The following is a 19,272-nucleotide window of genomic DNA, read 5'->3' as shown; positions in this document are numbered from 1 at the left end:
CACGCAGTATCTAGCTTGACTTGAAAACAATGCAGGACACAAGGTGTGTATGCGTGTGTGTGGCGGGGGACCTGGTGTCTGTCAGCATTATGCAGAGTAGATGCAACCTTCGCACATTTACACACTTGCACCTTTACACACACATGCACCGCTGCATTCAGACCGAATCACTTATAAGACATGAGCAAATATTGTGAGCACACAAACTGCTTCCACACACAAACACTCACGAACAGAGTCTGTAATAGAAGTAGGTCATACCATCTGAGAAAAAGGCAGTGATTTCACACAGCTGCATGACGAGAGTAACTATCTATTCACTGCTTCTATCTAATCCCCGGTCATTTTACACAAAATGATTTGGTTGGCTTTAAAACATGAAGATTTTCCAACAAAAGTGTTTATTCAAGTGGTGCTGTTCATTTTTCTGTTGCAATCAGGGCTATGAAACAGTGCCCTCCCACAGAGATGGAACACTGGAAAAGGTATTTCTTAGAAGGAGGGGAAAAGTATGGTAGGCATAGATGGTAGTATAGTTAATTGCGAGATTAAGATTTTTTGTTTGTTTGTTTTTTTCTTTCTGTATGGAAGTAACGTGATGGGAATTGCAACCTTCGATTTGGTGATTTTTAAAAAGTAACAACCAGCCATTCATATATTTATAAACCAACCATTTGTGACTGATTAATAGTGAAGCAGAAAAGTGAAAACATTGTGTAAATTTTGTGCAGTATGTGTTTCAAACTCACCGTGTGTTGCATAGATTTGAATTGAGATGTGGCTAAACGTGTGGCCTGACGGGAAAAGTAGTCATGTTGAAGTACATCGTATGTAGCTGATAATACCTCTCTGGTTTATTTTGAGGGCATACGTTGCTTAAAAACAGCTGCAATAAACTGCTCTTAATGTGGTCATTTTAGAATATAAAATGACAAAATCTGTAGGTTCTGAAGTTGGCCCTTTTGGGAGGTTTATTTCAAATCACCTAAATATACAAACATATATCTGTGCTGATTTATATGAAATTCTTTGAGTTTAACAAACAATCGATTTACAAAAGTTGATACATTCTTGTAAACTTGAGTTTTCTGTGCATGCACTGTCCTCATGTTATTCCTTTGAGGAACGCTTAGGCTGTCTCTGTATCAAGTGGCACAGTGGGTGTGTATGCCTCTATTATTCCTCTATGATCCCATGATTAATGTCTGTCCACTGCAGAGTTGAGTTTGACTGATACCATGTGCTGATGAGAACGTACATGACTCACGGTGAAAGCACTTGATTGATTTCTCGGCAAAATACTACACAATTACTAATTGAAATGTGGCTGCCTGTCCTTAAAATGATACTGTCATTAGAGTACAGCGACTGCCCTGTATAACCTTGACGGCTAAATTCATTATTGAGAAGGAAATTAAAGGAATTCCAGAAAACTATCATAGAAACAATTCTAGTTTTTGACTAAGTGAAATTGTAAAAATAATGTTAATGAGGAATGATAACTTTATTTATTTATCATGATAGTCTACATTATATGTGGAAATATTGAAAACACACATAATTGGGTTGCACTTGACATGATTTTTCTGTATCTCTGTATAATGTTTTTCCCTTGGAGTAGGAAAGATTCTACCACACACAATTATGAAAGGTTTTCATTTTTACACCCCCCCACCCTATCTTCTTGTTTTGGATGATAGTACCTGCTGTGAATCATGACACGGAAGGTGTTAGGATGGAGGGAACATCCTTTGCTAACCCTGAGAGATGAGAGTGGCATGGTGAGGAAATGGGCTGGAAAACTCAGAATAGTCTTGTACTATGATGATCCCCATTTCCTGTAAAACAAGATGGAGTGCAGAGGCCATCGAATAAAGAAGAAAGAGAGGGGAATTGTCTTTAGACTGATGGGGGAGTTGCACTAATGGTCACATAGCCAGTGGAATAGACACATAGAAAGCAAGCAAAGCAGCACGGGTGCTAATACAGTGGCAGAAGGAAGGATCTCTCAGATTGTTCTATTTTTTTGTTTGTTTGTTTTGATGAAAAGTGCAAAAATGCACCTAAAAGGAAATAAAATCCAGTAATCCAATTTAAACTTTAGATATGTACAGTACATCAACTAAGTCTGATTTCTCCAGTCAGTCATGTACTTCTTATATATGTATATATATATATATATATATGTATATATATATATATATATATATATATATATATATATATATATATATACATATATATATACATATATATATATATATATATATATATATAATTCTGCAGAGATTTTATCTATATGTGTAAAATATGTATGGAGCAACGAAGCAAGGAAGACTATTGACTCAAGTTGCTGATCCAGTTTCTGCAGGCCAGTCTGATGTACGAGATAAAACCAAACATTCCCAGTCCATGGAGGCCGGCCCTACAACGAACATAACCCTAAGCCTGCCAACATTCAAGTGGTAGACCCCATAGGATTCCACACAGGGATCCCAGATCCATGCCTCCCTGACGTAGCAAACTGCACATTATCAGGCAGAGTGGTTTTAATGTTTTGGCTGATCTGCACATCCTCCAATTTTTTAAGCATGACACAAGAAAAAACATTAAATATTGTGTTAGACCAAAACCAAATGTTTTAAAATGCATGTCGACATGTTAGTCTGACTGAAAACAAACAATGTCAAAGCTCTCAAAGCTGGACTTACACACCCAGATAACATGCTCGGGGATCAAATTATTCCTACATACTCAGTTACTCTCAAATGGGCCTGGGTGCTGCACACATTCTCCAGAGTTCTATCTTTTTACTGAAAATGTAAGTGCACATTAATTCGCCCATGTTTCCAATAAAGCTGCCCTCGTACACTTGTTTTTTTTTTTACGTTTCTTTTGTCAGACCATTAAATAAGTCTGAAATTGCGTTTCAAAATGAGCCCATCAAGACAATATGCCAACTTGTGGTCACTCAAAGCATTTTTCCAGACTGTCATTCTGCTCTAATAAAACCCCGGTTTTATAAACTGAAGAATCATCTGACAAAATCCTGCTTCGGTCAATAATTCCATTTTGACAAGGATCATGCTCTGAATGGCCAGAAGACTGTAGCTCGATTCAGCTGTGCATGTAACCGTGCTGACTCTCCTTTATCATTTATTCACCACAGGTAAATGCTTTGGTCCTCAGACTCTTTCCACATTATAGAACATCATAAAGTTGTGTGAGCCTGAGTGTCAAGTCAAATGCCTGGCACATTCCAGCATGGCTTAATCAGCAACAGTAGCTAAAGTGAAGCCCTGCAGCTTTGGTAGCCTGTGGCTTGTTATCTGGGAGGAAGCAAACGCACGCTTGCTACAAACACATACATGACACAATTGAGAATGCCATCTGGCTTTTGCAGGCCCTGATGGAGTAGCAGGGCCCTCAGAGAGATGTGCAATGGAGTTGATTGTCAATGGAGTGGGAGAAAGACAAGGAAGACAGAAAGAGGCAAAGGACAAAGAGAGAAAAGGGAAGCAGGGATTTAACTGTGTGAGATATCAGACGGATGGGCCTCCACCTGCTCACTACTTACTGCTAATTGGCCATCAGGTTGTTGAAGCTTTGCCAACACAATACCAGGGTGCCAGCTCTCCATCTGACTGCCATATTTTCTGTCTCACTCTGTCTGTTTACTCAAATGAACTTTTCTGTCCTAGCGTAATATGCCTCTTCTTCTGTGTGCAGCAGTTCTTGAGAGCCCATGTGGAGTGGAGCGTAATGTGATCTGAAGGGCCAAATCCTTCAGGGAGGAATAAATGCCATACAAGACGGCTTATGGTTTCCATTTTCTTCACAGTGAGGTTGAGTTTACAATGAATCTAAACACAGTCACCATGGGCAGAAGAAATGCCCAAGTCGCCCATGAGTGTTGTTATGACTTGACATCCTGTGTCCTTGCAGCTGGGTGAGGTGAAGTTTTCATTGTAAAAACAGCATTGCTTGCTTTTCGTACATACAAAGCCTATGAATGTATAATGCACAGACAAGCAGGCTGATCTGCAGTCGGCTGCTGACTCTCCCATCCAGAAATCCCATTTGAATTTTGTCATGTCTGAACTGCATTTGCAAAGTTGGTAAACTCAGCCTCACTGGTCCATCAAAGCTCTGGTTGGTTTGGTGTCCTAAAAGGTTTTCTAATCCTGAGGTCTAACATAGGTGAAAAAGGTATATTGTGGTTATTATCTATTAATGAAATAAAGGTGGCTTTGATTAGAAATGGGGGCACTTAACCAACGTATGGTGACAAGTGGGTTTTGCCAAATAATAGCCCTTCAAAGTAGAGCTCAGGGAGGAGAATCTATTATAAAGTTGACACTGGCTAGTATAAGTGAAGAAAGAGACAAAAAATTTAATTGTCATTGAATCGCAGTTATGTGTCTCTAACAAACCAGCACTTTTTTTTTATTGTAAAGGGAGACAGAAGAGAAAATTTGCCCACAGGGAGTTGAAGCATCAGTGAAAAAGAGGAGGCAGAGGAGGAAAAACATGATTACGTAGCTGGGCATCGCAAATTGAATTATTGAAATGTACACACCGTAATCACAGCCATGGGAGTGAAAATAAAATAATGTCAAAGCCAGCGGATGAACCAGTGAACCAAGGGAGAAAGAGAGGAAAAGGGCAAGCCACAACGCGTGATGAGATTTTCTTAGATTTTGCTGCAACTGTGCACATACCAAAGTTCTCCATCCCAAAGAAAATCAGTAAATTATTTTTAAAAAGTTCACTGAAATGCAAGGATTTCCTGTCTACTGTGGTCGAAAAGGTCAGAGGACATGAACTCTGACTTTTCCTTTGGCGTTCCCTGGCAATCAAATCTTAACTCATTGGCTCTGGGAGCAGACTCCACATTTGGACAACAGTGGCAATTAGAAAACATTAAGATTAACTGCCATGCCACAGGCTAGGCTCTACATTTTGTATTCACTGATTCATTTACGTAACCTATAGTTGGAGCTCACTTATAAACCAATCCCAGAGAAGCAGGATCCATTTCCTTCCCTGATTAAATTTCAACTGAGTCATTTTGTGTGCCATTAATCCTATGTGCTTTTTCATATTACAGTTCCCCTGTACTTCCAATCATCCTAGATTAGTGATCCTCCATTGCATGTTCCCTTCTCATTTCCATAGTTATTCATCCTCTTGTGTTTCATGCTAGCAGTGGAACTTATCTCTTGGTTGACAAAAGCACATCCCTACCCATTTCCTATTATTAGTCTGGAAACCTAATGACTTTATCAGACCCTGTCGCAGAGTGATTCCTGTAAGCCTCTGCAGTGCATAAGCCAGAACAGACATGCAGCCGGGTTGAATAAAGAGTGTAAGGGTCTTTAATTAAATCTGTCATCTTGGCATTTGATAAGAACAGCAGGGCATTATGGCTGACAGCTATAGCGACTGATGGCTGGGAGAGGACTAAAGTTATCCTTATCTATCTTCACAACTACAAACAGAAGAACAAAGCATGGGAAACCCCCCCCCCCATCTTTTAATGACAGGAAATTTGGGATATAAAGGTCGGGGTGTGCGATGGATCTGCTTTCAAAAGCATTTTCATTCAAAATGCTGACATGTCAACACATTTTTGGTTAAAACTTTTTTGTCAACACTATCAAAATCTCTAAAGTTTAATAACCAGATAGAATAGACACAAGAATAATGTCACATTGATTTGTAATTGAGACCTTACTTGAGCTTCCAGAAATTGAGCGGGGAAGTTATTTAAGAAACAATGAGACACCGTCTGACCATCTTAGAGCAAAGATAAATGCCTTTACCTAACCCAAACTTCAAATATGGATTCCCCCTAGAAAGTGGCGACACAGCCCTTTTTCTTTGTCTAAATTATTAATTACACCCATCTAATGTGTTTACTTGGCCTATGTCTATATGAATAAGTAATAGTCTCCACAGAGAGCAAGTTCAGAGATATGAAGGCTGTTTCCATCCAGTACATGTATGTCTCTGTGAAGAAAATATGGATCTGTCAGAATGTTCCCGAGACTGGTTAATGAAAATGACTATGATTTACTAGGTGAAGACATCTAGAGGTTGAGATGGAGAGCCGATTGTAGTCTATACCTTGGCAAATAGTTCAACCATTTAAGAGTAATGTTTATTTCATAGTTGACAGTACAAATTATTAGTTAAAGAGCCAGACAGAGTTTGGAAAGGCTTCATTGTTGAGCTATCGGTCAGTGCTGCATGCCATAGCAGGAAATCAATCAAAACTATTGTTAGTCTGTGCATCTATAGATGCAAGTTAAACGCAGCATGAAAAGAAAATTGCACCAAAGCAGACACCGAAATGTTAAGCAGCTAAAATGAATCTTCTTTGTTCGCAAATGTTTACAGACATGATGCAGCAAAATGGTAAAGATGCCCATGTAATAGTGAGAAGAGAGACAGAGAGTTGAAGCATATAAGAATTCCTGGAAAAAAATTTGGTTTCAATGGAGGGTTTCAAAGATTGGCACAGTTTGAATAATTACCATTAAATTCTTAGCCATTAAATGTGCACAACAGCACATTTTTCTCCATCCTCAGTGACAGCATCAGTCAATACTGTGATGGAAAGTCCCATTCAGTTATTTAAAAAGACATCTCCATCTGCCTCTCGATAGCTTCATCATTCTAACTGGCCTTAATGAGTCCACATGTAGCCACTCATGGAACCTGCTCTTTGTTTAGTGTCCCCTCCTGAGTTGCAGCCCTAGCTGTTGTCAGAACAGAGAGGTAGTTTATGTGGATGGATTCATAAGAGAAACAAAAGTATAGAAACAAAAAGGATGTCTCAAAAGTTTTTGTCACCTCTACCATTAAATATTTATTTTCTTATTTTCACTTAGGGGAGCTTCATAAATTGTAAAATCCCCCCCGAGATGTGATTCCATTTGCCTGTTGTGCTTCCACATGTGAATTATAAAAATGGTGTCCACTGAAGTGACAGTCATGTTGTTAAAGGAACACACTGACGTTACTGAGGTGATGGGATTGTCTAAGCTGAAACAAGAAGTGACAAAGTTTCATCATATTGTGTAGTGGTATGTAACCAAGGCAACCTGCATATTTCTTCCGATCATACACACCCTGAACCCCCTTCATAAACTGTATAACTGATCAGTCTATGTCATGTCAAAACAGAATAGAGTAAGTGTTTCGGGGAAAAGAAAAAAAATCAAAGAAGAAATAGATAGATAGATGCTTCATTCATCCCCATAGGCAAATTAGGTCATCATAGCAGTCCGGTATATTTTTTCAATACAAAGATAGAAAAAAAATAACATAAATATACAATCAAAGTTGATCAAACTTATCAGACAAATTGGGCTCAATGCTTGGTACACAAGATGCAGCAAAGCAAACAGATTCCCTTTGTGCTTTGCTTTTCTTAAATGTACTGTACTGTGTTCAGTGCTATGGTGGCTTCTGTGTGCAGAGCGTGTAACAAAGGCTGACACATGGAGGAGCCAGCCGTCACCCCGTCCATTAACTCTGAAATCCTGATTCCAGTGAGCTATACTGCAGCAAAGGCTATGCACTTTTGCTGTACCCACCACACAGTACACACATACTCATACACACATTAAATGTGTCTGAATGTAGATAGAAATTCACTCAAAACATGCCCTAAAAGGACATTTTCACTCTTTTATGGAAAATACTTTCTCAGTCAAAATTAAACTGTACGCAGAACAGAATTTTCCCAGAGGGGAAATCAGTGCAAAGTGATTATTTCAAGGGTTTTATTCCTGAGATAAGAGACAGAACAAGGATGAACAAATATCAAAAAAGGGATGGTAACCAAACAGTCTCATAGAGAGAAACAGAACGACTAAGACTAAAGTTGAAATAAAAAGTTTAATCTAAAAGCTGGTATTGGAGGAAAGGATTAAAATAACAGGTATACATATAAAGAAAAAGACTGTGACATTCTGTCTGTACACTCAGTGCTGAGAAACTGTTAAAACTGATATCCATGCAGACAGGAATCCACAATACCGCATGGCATCACATTATTTCCTGGTTTACTCTCTGCTTATACTGGTCCTCCTTCAACCATATGCTTGAAAAAGGACATTACCTTATAAATACAAGTCATCCTAAATACAAGTTCCACTAATGGAGTCATTATTTCAGACCCTCAAAAAAAATACCTTAACACAAAAATTCAAAGCAACAGAGCTCTCTGTTTTTTAACATGCTGTTTTCTAAGCAGTTTCCTGAACTGTATTTTGTGTTGCAGTATAGATCTTTGAGTTGAAATCAAAAAACATATTTTTCCCTCCCTCCGGAAATTGACCAGGTCCAAATGTCTCTGTTCAAATCACCTAATACTTTTAGAGAATTAGAGAATAATGTTTTATCCCTGTTTTTTGCATCAAGTCATTTTGTCCTGGATCTCATGTGGAAACCTTAGCTTTGCAAATGTTTACGCCCCAATATGCCTGCTGGCTTTTGCTGTTCACCATCAGAATCAATAGCTACGTTGCAATTAATTTGGTGTGCTATCAACAATATGCACAATTTCAGCACAAGCCATGCATCTGTGATGTTTTTGTGGGATAAGACCGGGAGAATAGTCTTCCCTGTCTGTTTCATGCACATTTTTCCATGTTTTTGTGTGTTAATCTCAATGGTAACAGCCAGGACTCAGCACTCTCTGTCTGCAGATTAAATTGATAGGCACTTTCATTTATCAAACATTGACAGCAACGGAGCATCCAAAACACCTTAAGACTTAAATAAGCTACACTATGTCTTTCTGTTTCAGTCTAATTTTTCACCCTCTTTAACATACGTACACAACTCATGTTAACTGTATTTCCTCTTCACATATACTTTGGATAAATTAGATGTGATTTGGCAGGCATTTTAAACTCTGGGGTGCCTCATGCCCCAGAGCTCTGCAATCTGGCTCCCCAGAAAGATGATGACTCTTTCTCTTCATTCTTTCACACTCCCCACTCCACTGTCCTAACTTGCTATCTTGCACCATGCTCTGTTCCCCTCTTTCCCTCGTGCTATTGTTGAGCCTTTATTGCGTATAGAAATTGTATTTAAAATCCTTAAATCCTTGTCAGAATTTTTCCCTGTGTGCAAGAGATTACTGTGAGCCAGTATTATTCTGGAATGGCTTTTGTAGACACTCTCCCTCCCCACCAACCTTTCAGAGTGTACCCTGATTATTACCTTCACAATGGCCCATAGAAAGGAATCGTTTTCAGGTCACAGAAAACCTGCAAATCACACTATGAAGTTACTGCAAAGCAAAGATTAAGCAATTTTTTCTTAAATAAGAATGCATTGCTGCTACTTATAATGTTCATGGAGTTGTTGCAGCTTGGAGTTTTGTCAGAATGAGTAAATTGCACTGGCACCTCCTTTTGTTTCCCAGAATGCACCAGAAGCATCTCTTTTATATTTAGTTTTGGCTTGGTGAGAGCAATTCACTCTGGGGCTGGTCCTCCGTAGCTCCAGGTTAGGCCGCCCCACATAAACATCATGAATGAGGTGGAGATGAGCCCATCTGGCCCAGACAGCTGGGTCCACAGCTGGAGGGACAGACAGTGACAGCTGACTCACCACACAGTGTTAAGCTGCAAAGATGGATGGAAGGATGTCTGGAGGGGGACGAAGGCAGCAGTGGAGAGAAGATGAGTTGATGTGAGAGAGAGAGAGAGAGAGAGAGAGAGAGAGAGAGAGAGAGAGAGAGAGAGAGAGAGAGAGAGAGAGAGAGAAGGTTTTCAGCATCTTTCTTAGTTTGCATTTATATGATGGTGGAAGTGAGGTGGAAAAAGGAAATTGAATTGTTTTTTGTTTGCAGAAAGATACTGAAGTCAACAGGTGTTGTGGATGAATTCATGTAGATCCCCTTAACAGGTTAATGTTCTTGGTTTAATATATTTGGTTTACAAGAGACATTTACAACCTATGTGTAATAATTTATGAACATAAATTAAGATAACATAACAGACCTCTGAAAAGTATTGCATATACATATAGGTAAGTGATTCACTCGCGTGTTGAAATATTAAACATAGTTGTGCCTCTGTGTCAAAAATCAAAAGTTCATTAATCCCAAGCAGCTGACAGGACAGCTAACTGTTAGCAGACTTAGCAGAGCATAATTGGTAATGCAGCATTCAGTAATGCTATAAAAATTGCAAAATTAAAACAACACTTCAAGAATGCTAACATTTGAATGTGTAATGACTTTTGACAACATTTTTTGAAAAGTACAAATTACTCATTTACAACCACAAATTAAGTGCGAAGTGGAACTCAATTCCAAGCAGGTTTCACAAATTAAGAAGCGATGACCCTGGTCTGACCACCAAGCAGAGCTTTGCAGAGATCCCGTGATTGCTTTGTTAAAAAAATAAACTTTTTGGAGCATCGACCCTTGTCTCACCCCAGGGTGAATGAAGCCTCATACTGTATTCCCTGTGTTGCCAACACAGTGAGTTATTTTGTGGAAAGGAAAGGCTGATTCAGCTGATGAGAAACCATTGCAGCACCCTAAGGGGCAAGCCATACCTGTTCTGTTTAAACATTCAACATCTTAACCTACTGATAAATATCAGGTCTTTGTAATTGCCAAACACCCAATTAACAAGGACAGGAAGAGCTACCACAAGATTGGCTGGTAGTGTCATTCAGCATATGACTGTAAATGAAATCTCAGAGAAATTGGCTTTTATGGTGACGTGAGTGTGAAGGAGGTGATTTATACTTTTACTTCATCTCCTTGCTATCTCCCTCTAACTCTCCTTGGGGATATATCATTTCACATGATTAAGATGTGTGCAACCTGCTCATCCATCCAAGTGAAACAGGAGACACCCCCCTTAGCTAGTTATCTTTCCTCTCCTCTACCTGGGAAAGAGTACTTTTGTCCTCCACAATGCATGTTTTAGATTAATCCATCCCCTCTAATTACCAAGAAAGCTCTCAATGCTTTTGTCTCGCGTGTCAATTTTCCTGCCCCGTCCTTTTTCATCTCCCCATCTCCTTATCTTCTTCTTTTTCCTGTATCGATACAAACACGTTAAACCCTTCTTTCATTATCCCTCCCAGTTCCTGTTATCTTGATATCATACACCCCAGAGATGCATTTAACTAGGTATTCCACATTTTTAAAGCTAGTGAAGCCACAATGTTATTAGTGGATTCTTTTGCCCATAGCTCCATGCTCTAATGCATTTCTTTGCTCTATATAGATGGCTCAATATTTTTCTTTCATTCTCCATTGCTGTAATTTCTGTGGCTTACTTCGAAGGCATTGTTGGGCAAATGTATACATCTGACTACCAACAGGGTAATTGATGGTGGGTTGGTGGAAAACCAATAGATTTTAATTTACGAAACCTCCCTGAGAGCAACATATTAATGCAAGTAAATAAGCACGAATCGCATTACAAGCCACAAACAGACTATTGGTCTGTGTTACTGTCTTTTCCCCAAGCAGTCTAGTGCAATTGTAAGGTTGTAAACTCTTCAAAGACAGTGAGTCATTTGGGTCAAGTTAGAAATATACCCTGCAGGATCATTTCAGTAATTATTTGTTGATCAGAACCTAATTAGAAAATGCAATCCATGACGTGGCTTAGTGGTATGCACTAACTTAAATTAAGTGTCTGGATATCAGACTGTTAAAATATAGTTTCTTATTTGTTCCATGGCTTTGTGTGAGCAGTGTGACCCATGCTAGCTTGGAGACCATGAGCCTGTCAAAGAAGCTCTCAGAATCTCAAGCACTTCTAAGAAGATTACAACATGAAAGCAGCAGGATTCATCTGGATAAAGCTGTAAAATTGGCATTTCTCTGGAAAATAATTTCCCCAAATTGACACCTTGCACACTTGAGTTTCATAGATAAAACAATGTTTAGCACAGTGCAGCATGATGTGTGGTGGTCAGCACTGTTGACGCACAAACAAGTCTTCATGTCCCCACTTACGTGAGTAGTCTGGTTTCTTCCCTCAATCCATACACACACATGGAAGATTAACAAATGTTTTTTTTTAAATGAGGTTAGGTATGTGTGTCTCTGTGTGTGTGAGCATGCCTGGCTATCTGTTTCTTTGTAGAACCATCTTGCCTTGTCTTTTGCACAATGTCTGCTGGGATCAGCTACAGCTCCTCAGCTTTCTGTAGAGTAAAGCGGATGTAGCTCCAGACGATTGAGAGACTTAGAGACAATACAGTAAGTAGGGCTTTAAAGCCAATATTCATCTAGAGGACAGCACAGATATCTAAGAATTATGGTAATGTGTTTGCATGAGTCTCTTCCTGGCAGCAGCATTTTTAACGAGTTGAAAACATCTATCTAACAGTCTATCAGGGAAGTAATACTAGTAATAAAAAGGTATGAATATGATGAAGATTCTGAGTCATCCAGGTCATGGTAATCATAAGAGCTTGAATAAGGGCATTTGGACTTCTTGGAGCTTGAAGATGTTTCACCTCTTATCGGAAAGGCTTGTTCGGTTCTAAACTAGTTGGTGGGCATTATCAGCTTATGAGTAGAGTAGGTTGTTACAGTCACATGTGCCACTGAACCATTGTGCATGTCATTTGAGTCATTATTACCAATGAATTGTCGACCTGCCGAGTTTTGGCAGAGGCGAGTTTTGGTCACAGGATCCAAGGTGTGGGATGTTGTGAAACTGCCTGGGGAGGAGAGACAATGCTGCATTTTAAGTCCTGCTAATAACCTGATACTCCCCACCGTCTAGTTTAGAACTGAAGAAGCATTTCGGATGAGAGGTGAAACGTCCTCAAGATCTAAGAAGAAGTACAGTTGCCCTTATTGAAGCTCTTATGAAAAAGCACAAATACATTTGTTATCTTGCTTCGACAATTTATTTATTTTTTTAAATCAATCCTTAGATGCAGCCACCGAAATGTAGTCAACATCAATCATTACACCAAGATACCTGACAGGAGTGTTGGTGTTGGTATAGGTTCTGGATTCAAGATTAGAACTTAAACTCCATCTTTTCTCCTCTCAAAACAAAAAAAATATTTTAGTCCTATCTGTATTAAGATAAAGAGAGATGTATTACATCCAGTTGGTCACTATATCATGGGTAAAAATTGCAATTCTCGTAGATTTTAGCATATGACCAACATATGGAAGAATAAATAAGAGAGGCCTAAGACCTGATCCTTGAGGGACTCCAAATGTCAGTGTGCTTCTGATGCTGACTGCACATCTACTGCCTGAGTCAAGCCACCTTTTGCTAATTCTTTAAAGCCCTAAGCAGTTGTCTAGTATTTTTCGAAGTAATTCATGGTCCTCAGTATCAAAGACCTCTTAACAGCAGGACTGTTAGATTCCCTGAATTCAGGTGAAGGTTGCGCTTACAGTCAGAGATGCTATCAGCAATTGTTTTTGTTTATCAAATAAATAATCAAGTTTGTGATATCCAGAACTTCATTATGTAAGCAGCCAACACTGTGGTTCATTTTGGAAAAAGTTCCCCAGCAGTGCGTTTGTGTAAGCAGCCACTGGGCCTCAGTATGGGCAAAAGCTACTGAATAGCACAAACAGGAGACTGGTGTTAAAAATTGATGACTTGCTTTTTGTGTTGTGCTCTCAGCATCTGCACAAGCAAAAAGACTCGACATGCCTCTGTTTTCCTGACCTCATCCCAATGGAAAAACTGCACGCCATGTCTCTACTCCTTTTTAGGGTGTCTTTGCAGCTTGTACCCTTAAAAATGTCTATACAATAACAGCACGTATAAAACCCTTCTGAATTGTAATTTGCATCAGTCGTGAAAAGAGTGAAAGAAATCTTTTCACATTGCACTTTTGTCATCTTTGCTTCTTGACATTGAGAGGTGTCTGAGGTCTAATTAATTAGCTGTATAATTGTACAAATGTTTCCTCAGGATTACAGTGCAGAGGAGAAGCTTTGATCCCACATCTGTCAGTCAACTAAGCCCACTTCCTCCATCTATGACCTCACTTCCCCTGAGGGATTTGGGATTCTGTAATTTTATTGGCAGAATATTTAGCATCTGAAGTGTGCGGCTTTTGTCCTCTGAGATGTAGGCGTTGCGTCATACAGTGGTTGCTCTGACATGACAGCCTTGCGTGTGTTGTGCAATTAGCATGCGTGTGTGCATGCCTTAGACTGACTGTTCACCTGTGTGTATTGGTGTGCTGTGTGCTTCTTGTTTCTTCTGTGCCAGAGGGGAGTGCAGCAGCAGGTGTTGGCAGTCCTGTGTGTTTTTCATCGTAATGAGTTCCCAGTCCGCACACTGCCCTCTGAAGGAAACCTTTAAAAAAATCAGTGACAGTCTCTCTCTCAAAAAAAAAGATGACTTTCTAAGCTATTGATATGCTTAGGCATAAAGGTAATTGTAAAAAATATTTGACAGCGATTTAATTGTTTTTCTAAACACACTCATTGGCCACACAAAAAATGTTTCATAGCTTTTCTTTCGTCTTTCTCAAAAGCTTTTTTGGTTCCTGTTATCCTTCCCCTGAGCTCAGCAGCTCAGTCTTAGTGCAAGATCAGGACACTTGTCCCAGTCACCCTGGGTGTCACATCTCTCTCATGCTGACAGCAGCAAGCACAGCATCTCTTGTCTCCCCCCGGGATTCACCCACCTGGCAGACTTGCTTGAGTGTGTTGTCCTGTTGTGTGTATGAGCGGCTGAATAAACGAGCAATAGCCCAGTCTCTGTTCTCTCCATCAGTGCAGAATCGGTGCCCTGTCTTTTCCCGTTTCTGACATTTTTCTTGCTCCTCGTCTCCAGCACTGAACTCCTGTCCCAGTTGCGATCTCTATCAGCCCTGATTTATCTGATGCACTATCTCCCTCCATTACAGCTTTGGCTCTTTCTCACTACCTGTTTTTCTTTGACACTTTCTCCTGATGCAACCCATTTCTTTCTGCATTCATTCTTTTTGTTATATTGAACCCCTTTGTTCCCACTCCCTCTTCTTACTATTATGTTTCTTGCACCCCCTTTGTTCATCGTTTTAAGTACCATGCCCTTTTTCGACTGCTTAAGTAGATGATGTGCAGGGAGAAAATAGAAAACCTGGCTTAGGGTAAACTAATGTTTAGGCTTATAGTTAAAGATCACAGTAGAAAGTGTTTCCGCTGATGTCAGTTGCACTTGTGCTAGTTATTTAATCCAACATGTGGATTTACGTGTGTTTTGACCTTCATTATGCTTCACATAATGGGCTTGTTGGCCGAGTATCCGTTGGTTTGAAAATTTGTAGCTTCCATGTACTGTATGCGTTTGTGCAATGTATATCCCAAGCAAGCATGTGTGCCTCCCATCCTTCCTGCATGTGTCCTCTCCTCCTTCACTTCTCTCCACTCATTCTCCTCCCACTCTCTCTCTCTCTCTCTCTCTCTCTCTCTCTCTCTCTCTCTGCTTCGACCAGACACACACAAACACTCTCTGTCTCAGCTCTGCCCTATGTATCATAGTCACGGTCTTTGCATTCAAAGGATCTGAGTGTGCCCACCTTTCCCTTCTTTCTGGCTCAATTTCTGCTCCCCACTTTTGTCTTTTTTGCCCTGCCCAGTACGGCGCTGTATGCAGTTTGGGGTTGGGGTTGGGGGGGACTGGCTGACTCGATCGGAGGAAAAGGAGACGGGAGAACTGTGCGGGCAGGAAGGATGTGCTCGTTGCTGCAGCTTCTGATTCAATTAGCATGAATTTCACAGCAAAGGCAGTAGCGGCAGCAGCAGCAGCAGCATCGTCAGACTGTCTCAGCCAGCAGCAGCAGCACTCTGTGTCGGAGCTCAATTGAAAGGACCACAGGCTTTTTCTCATCCGCTTCTCACCCTGGACAGCAGTGTTTGAAAAAGGGAAAGAAACGGACTCTCAGAGGGTGAGGAGCAAACTCAAGTAGGACGGAGCTTGTTTACAAGTCTTATGATGGGAAGATTGTTGCGTTGAACTGAATTTCAGCCACTCTGATGCTTTGGTTATGGTTTAATCCTTTTAAGGTGTCTTCTTGGCGCCGCTCTGTGTTGCATGACCTATATTGATTTATTTTCTCAGAATAGAAGAGAAGGATTTCAGCACCGCAGTATTTGGAAACAGCCAACTGTTTGTCCTTCTCGACATTCCTTTTTTTCTCCTAGTCTTTATTCTGTTTCTTAATCTCTTGTTTTCCTGCTCTCAGCTGCTGGCTGAACGGGTTCAGAGCTCCTTTAGGGATTCGAAGCCCCAAAACGGGATTTGGCTGCTCCTTCATCACAGCACCTTCGTCTCTGCTCATTTGTTTGCCTCTCCTTTTTGCACTTTGGTTTTTATCAAGATATATTTTTCCATTCCACAGCTCTCTGTCTAAGTTGTGTCGAAAAGGCTTAGAGGAGATGGCAAGAGTCTTTTTCTTTGGGATGGAGGCTTGGATTATGGGTGGAGAAATCCTCTGAAGATCTCCCCAAGGCAAAATAAACCTTGTCAAACAATTAACTCAAAGAGCAGTTCACAAAATATTTTTTCAAGGAGCTAAACGGAGTCTTCCATTTCCTAAATCAGTGATGCCAAGCTGTGATTATTAGTTTTAGGGTACAAAACAAGTTGTGTATTATACAAACGAGGCTAAGCTTTATAGAAAAGGTTGATTGTTTTAGGACAGGAGTGGGGAGTTTTTTTGGTTTTGAGGGATCAAGAGGCTTTTGGATACCAATACTTGGCAGCTGGAGATTTTTGAGGTCTTTCATTTCAGGAAGGATTTTTATTCTTCACACATTTTTCCATTTTTATTTGCAATCATTTTGGGGATTTTCTTACAAGGATCTGTTTTTTTCTTTTTCTTTTTTGGCTAATATTTTTTCGTCTCTATCTTCTTTTCTTTTCTTTTTTCCTCCCCGGGCTTGAAGGCTGGGGATCATGGGCCCTGGATTCATTTGAGATGTTCACTTCCTGTTTGTGTCGTATGAGGGGGAGGGGCCTTTCGTTACTTTCAGGCCCCACCCCCATGGAGCAAGAGGTGGAAGTTGAGGTGGACGGAGGGTCTCTTTTGATGTCCAGGCCAGTTACAGCGTCACCGGTGGTGTGGGCCAGTCCAGCCTTCCTGTTCAGGCTGGTGCTCTCTCTGGCACTGCTGGTATTCCCATGCCCGGCCGTGGCCGCCCGAGTCTCCTCCTCCCTCAGTACCACCCACCATGTCCACCACTTCCACAACAAGCATGGCACTGCGCCCATTGCCATCAACCGGATGCCCTTTCTTACACGTGGGGGCCATGGTAAGATCTTCTTTGCTTTTGTTTTTCTCCTAGTCTCTCCTGGAACTTTACAGCCAATGATCTTTATGAGCAACATGGAGAAGCACATGTGTGATGTGGCAGTACATGTGAGAGCAATGACATGGACTTAAAGGTTTAGGGGGTGTTGATTGTCTTCAAGAGGTTGATTTATGGTGGCAATGAGCTTTACTGTAAGTAGAGTGAAATACTCAGGCGATTGTTTCATCCATCTATTGATCTCTGTCTTTGGAAAGAAGAGAGGAGCCAGGCCTTGAAAAGCGGTCCGCTTGCCTCGGCTCCCTTTAGGTCGGTGTCTTTTCTGTCTCTGAGTTAGTGGCTGATGCTTCTAGAGGCTGTTTCCTCCTGGGCCTTTTGCAGCGCATCCCCAGCAGAGCGGGTTCAGCTAATGGCCCTTCAAGTTTAGAGTCCATCTTGAGCCTACTGATGTGTGGAACTGTGACCAATTTAAATTCATGTAACCCCTACCAGTAGTATGGTTGCTGAAGCATGATGGTAACCACTAAAAAAAATGGCTTTAACTGGTTCTGGAGATGGTAAGCCTCATATGCTGCGTGTTACGGTACACTGTATACTCATGAAAATCCATTGATAATTGTCTGAGCACTCCTTATTTTGCCCTACTTTCCACAGCATACGTCTTTGGCTCAGTGCTCTGTGGTGCATCAGTTGCTGCGCTTTTCTTAGCCTAAGCTGTCAGGGACAAGGCAGAGTTTCACACTGATGATTTCTTTGATCTTCCCTAACTCACGCTTTTTTTTTCACAGCAATTTTTCTTCTTTCTTTTTTCATTGAATTTATTTCCCCTGCTTCATTACAGCACCCTCCTTTTGTGTTGCTTTGAAAAGAGATGTTAATAGCATTTATTGATTCCTCAGCATGTTCACGTTCATGTCGTCCACTTTGCATTCACTTACTGATTCTACAACAAGCTGTGGCCATTCCTTTGTTTTCGTCTTTTCCCAACTCTAATCTCGAATCCTCTCTCTTTCCTGTGTTTACCTGTAATCTGTATTCATTAGTGTGGTGTCAGATGGGCAAAGGAGCCTCAAGAAGCCCTTTGCACCCGTTTGGCTGTGGCGAGCCTCTGTAGACTTGATCAGTTCGCCATCTTTCCCTCAGTACTGCTTTACATTTATGGCACGGTTACATGAGCACATGTCCTTACTGCTGACATTTGACTGAGCTCACAAATAAGGACTAACATGTCATGGGGTGATGACATGGAATGCTCCATCTGTCTTGTCAGTGAGGAATTGATGAGGTAACCTTTTTAAAGTGCTAGTTGGGGTGTTTTTTTTCTTTGAAGGTTTAGCATATTTTGCCTATGTTGAATCCATAATAATCAAATAATTGATTCATTTTAAAGTGGTCTCAATATTTAATGTTTCCAATTATTTATTATTTCATTTTATTATGATGAATGTTTTTTAAATGCTGAAACCAATTCGAGTTTACAGAATAAAGTATTAAAAAAATCCCAAAATAGAAATAGAGAAATAGTTATAGTTCCTAGCGAGTTGAATTCCACAATATGTGTAAAAACATATTTGATTTAGCAATTTTGTGATACATATACTATGGTGGTGTGTTGGTTAGTACTGTCACCTCACAGCAATAAGATTTCTGGTTCAAATTTCAGCTGGGGCCTTTTTATGTCCTCCTAAAGCCCAAATATCTACATGTGAGGTTTATTGATGATTCTACTTGAAAATTAACGGTTTGGTATGACTGTGAGCATGTATGTTTGTTGTTCGTTTTCTTTTTCAGTCATTTTTGTCTCTACGTTGACCCTGTGAATGGCTGGCAACTTGTCCAGGGTACACTACCCCACCTCTTGACCCTTATCTAAAGGATAAAGTCAGTAAAAGTTAGTAAAGTGTGTAAGGAAAGTAAATGAATGAGTTACCTTTGTTAGAAGCACATTTCAACTTGATCTAATTAAAAAAAAAAAAAACACAAATCAGGAG

The 19,272-nt window shown here is 40.3% G+C and overlaps 1 protein-coding gene across 10 annotated transcripts in view; it reads left to right on the top strand.

Annotated features, from left to right (window-relative positions):
• The window catches only part of nrxn2b (neurexin 2b), a 694,839-nt gene that overhangs the window by 464,424 nt on the left and 211,143 nt on the right, over nucleotides 1-19,272 (top strand). For 2 of the 10 annotated variants that reach the window (XM_075451534.1, XM_075451533.1), the window contains exon 1: nucleotides 15,668-17,284. The exons of the other annotated variants lie outside the window; for them this stretch is intronic. In XM_075451534.1, coding sequence (XP_075307649.1) covers nucleotides 16,951-17,284 — 334 coding nt within the window. In that variant the 5' untranslated portion in view covers nucleotides 15,668-16,950. Of the gene's footprint in view, nucleotides 1-15,667; nucleotides 17,285-19,272 lie in introns of those variants that run through there. 10 annotated transcript variants of the gene reach the window in all.

The sequence above is a fragment of the Odontesthes bonariensis genome, chromosome 19, assembly GCF_027942865.1.
Source record: "Odontesthes bonariensis isolate fOdoBon6 chromosome 19, fOdoBon6.hap1, whole genome shotgun sequence".
NCBI lineage: Eukaryota > Metazoa > Chordata > Actinopteri > Atheriniformes > Atherinopsidae > Odontesthes > Odontesthes bonariensis.
Note: the sequence above shows the minus strand (reverse complement) of the source record. Positions and strands in the feature narration are given on the sequence as shown.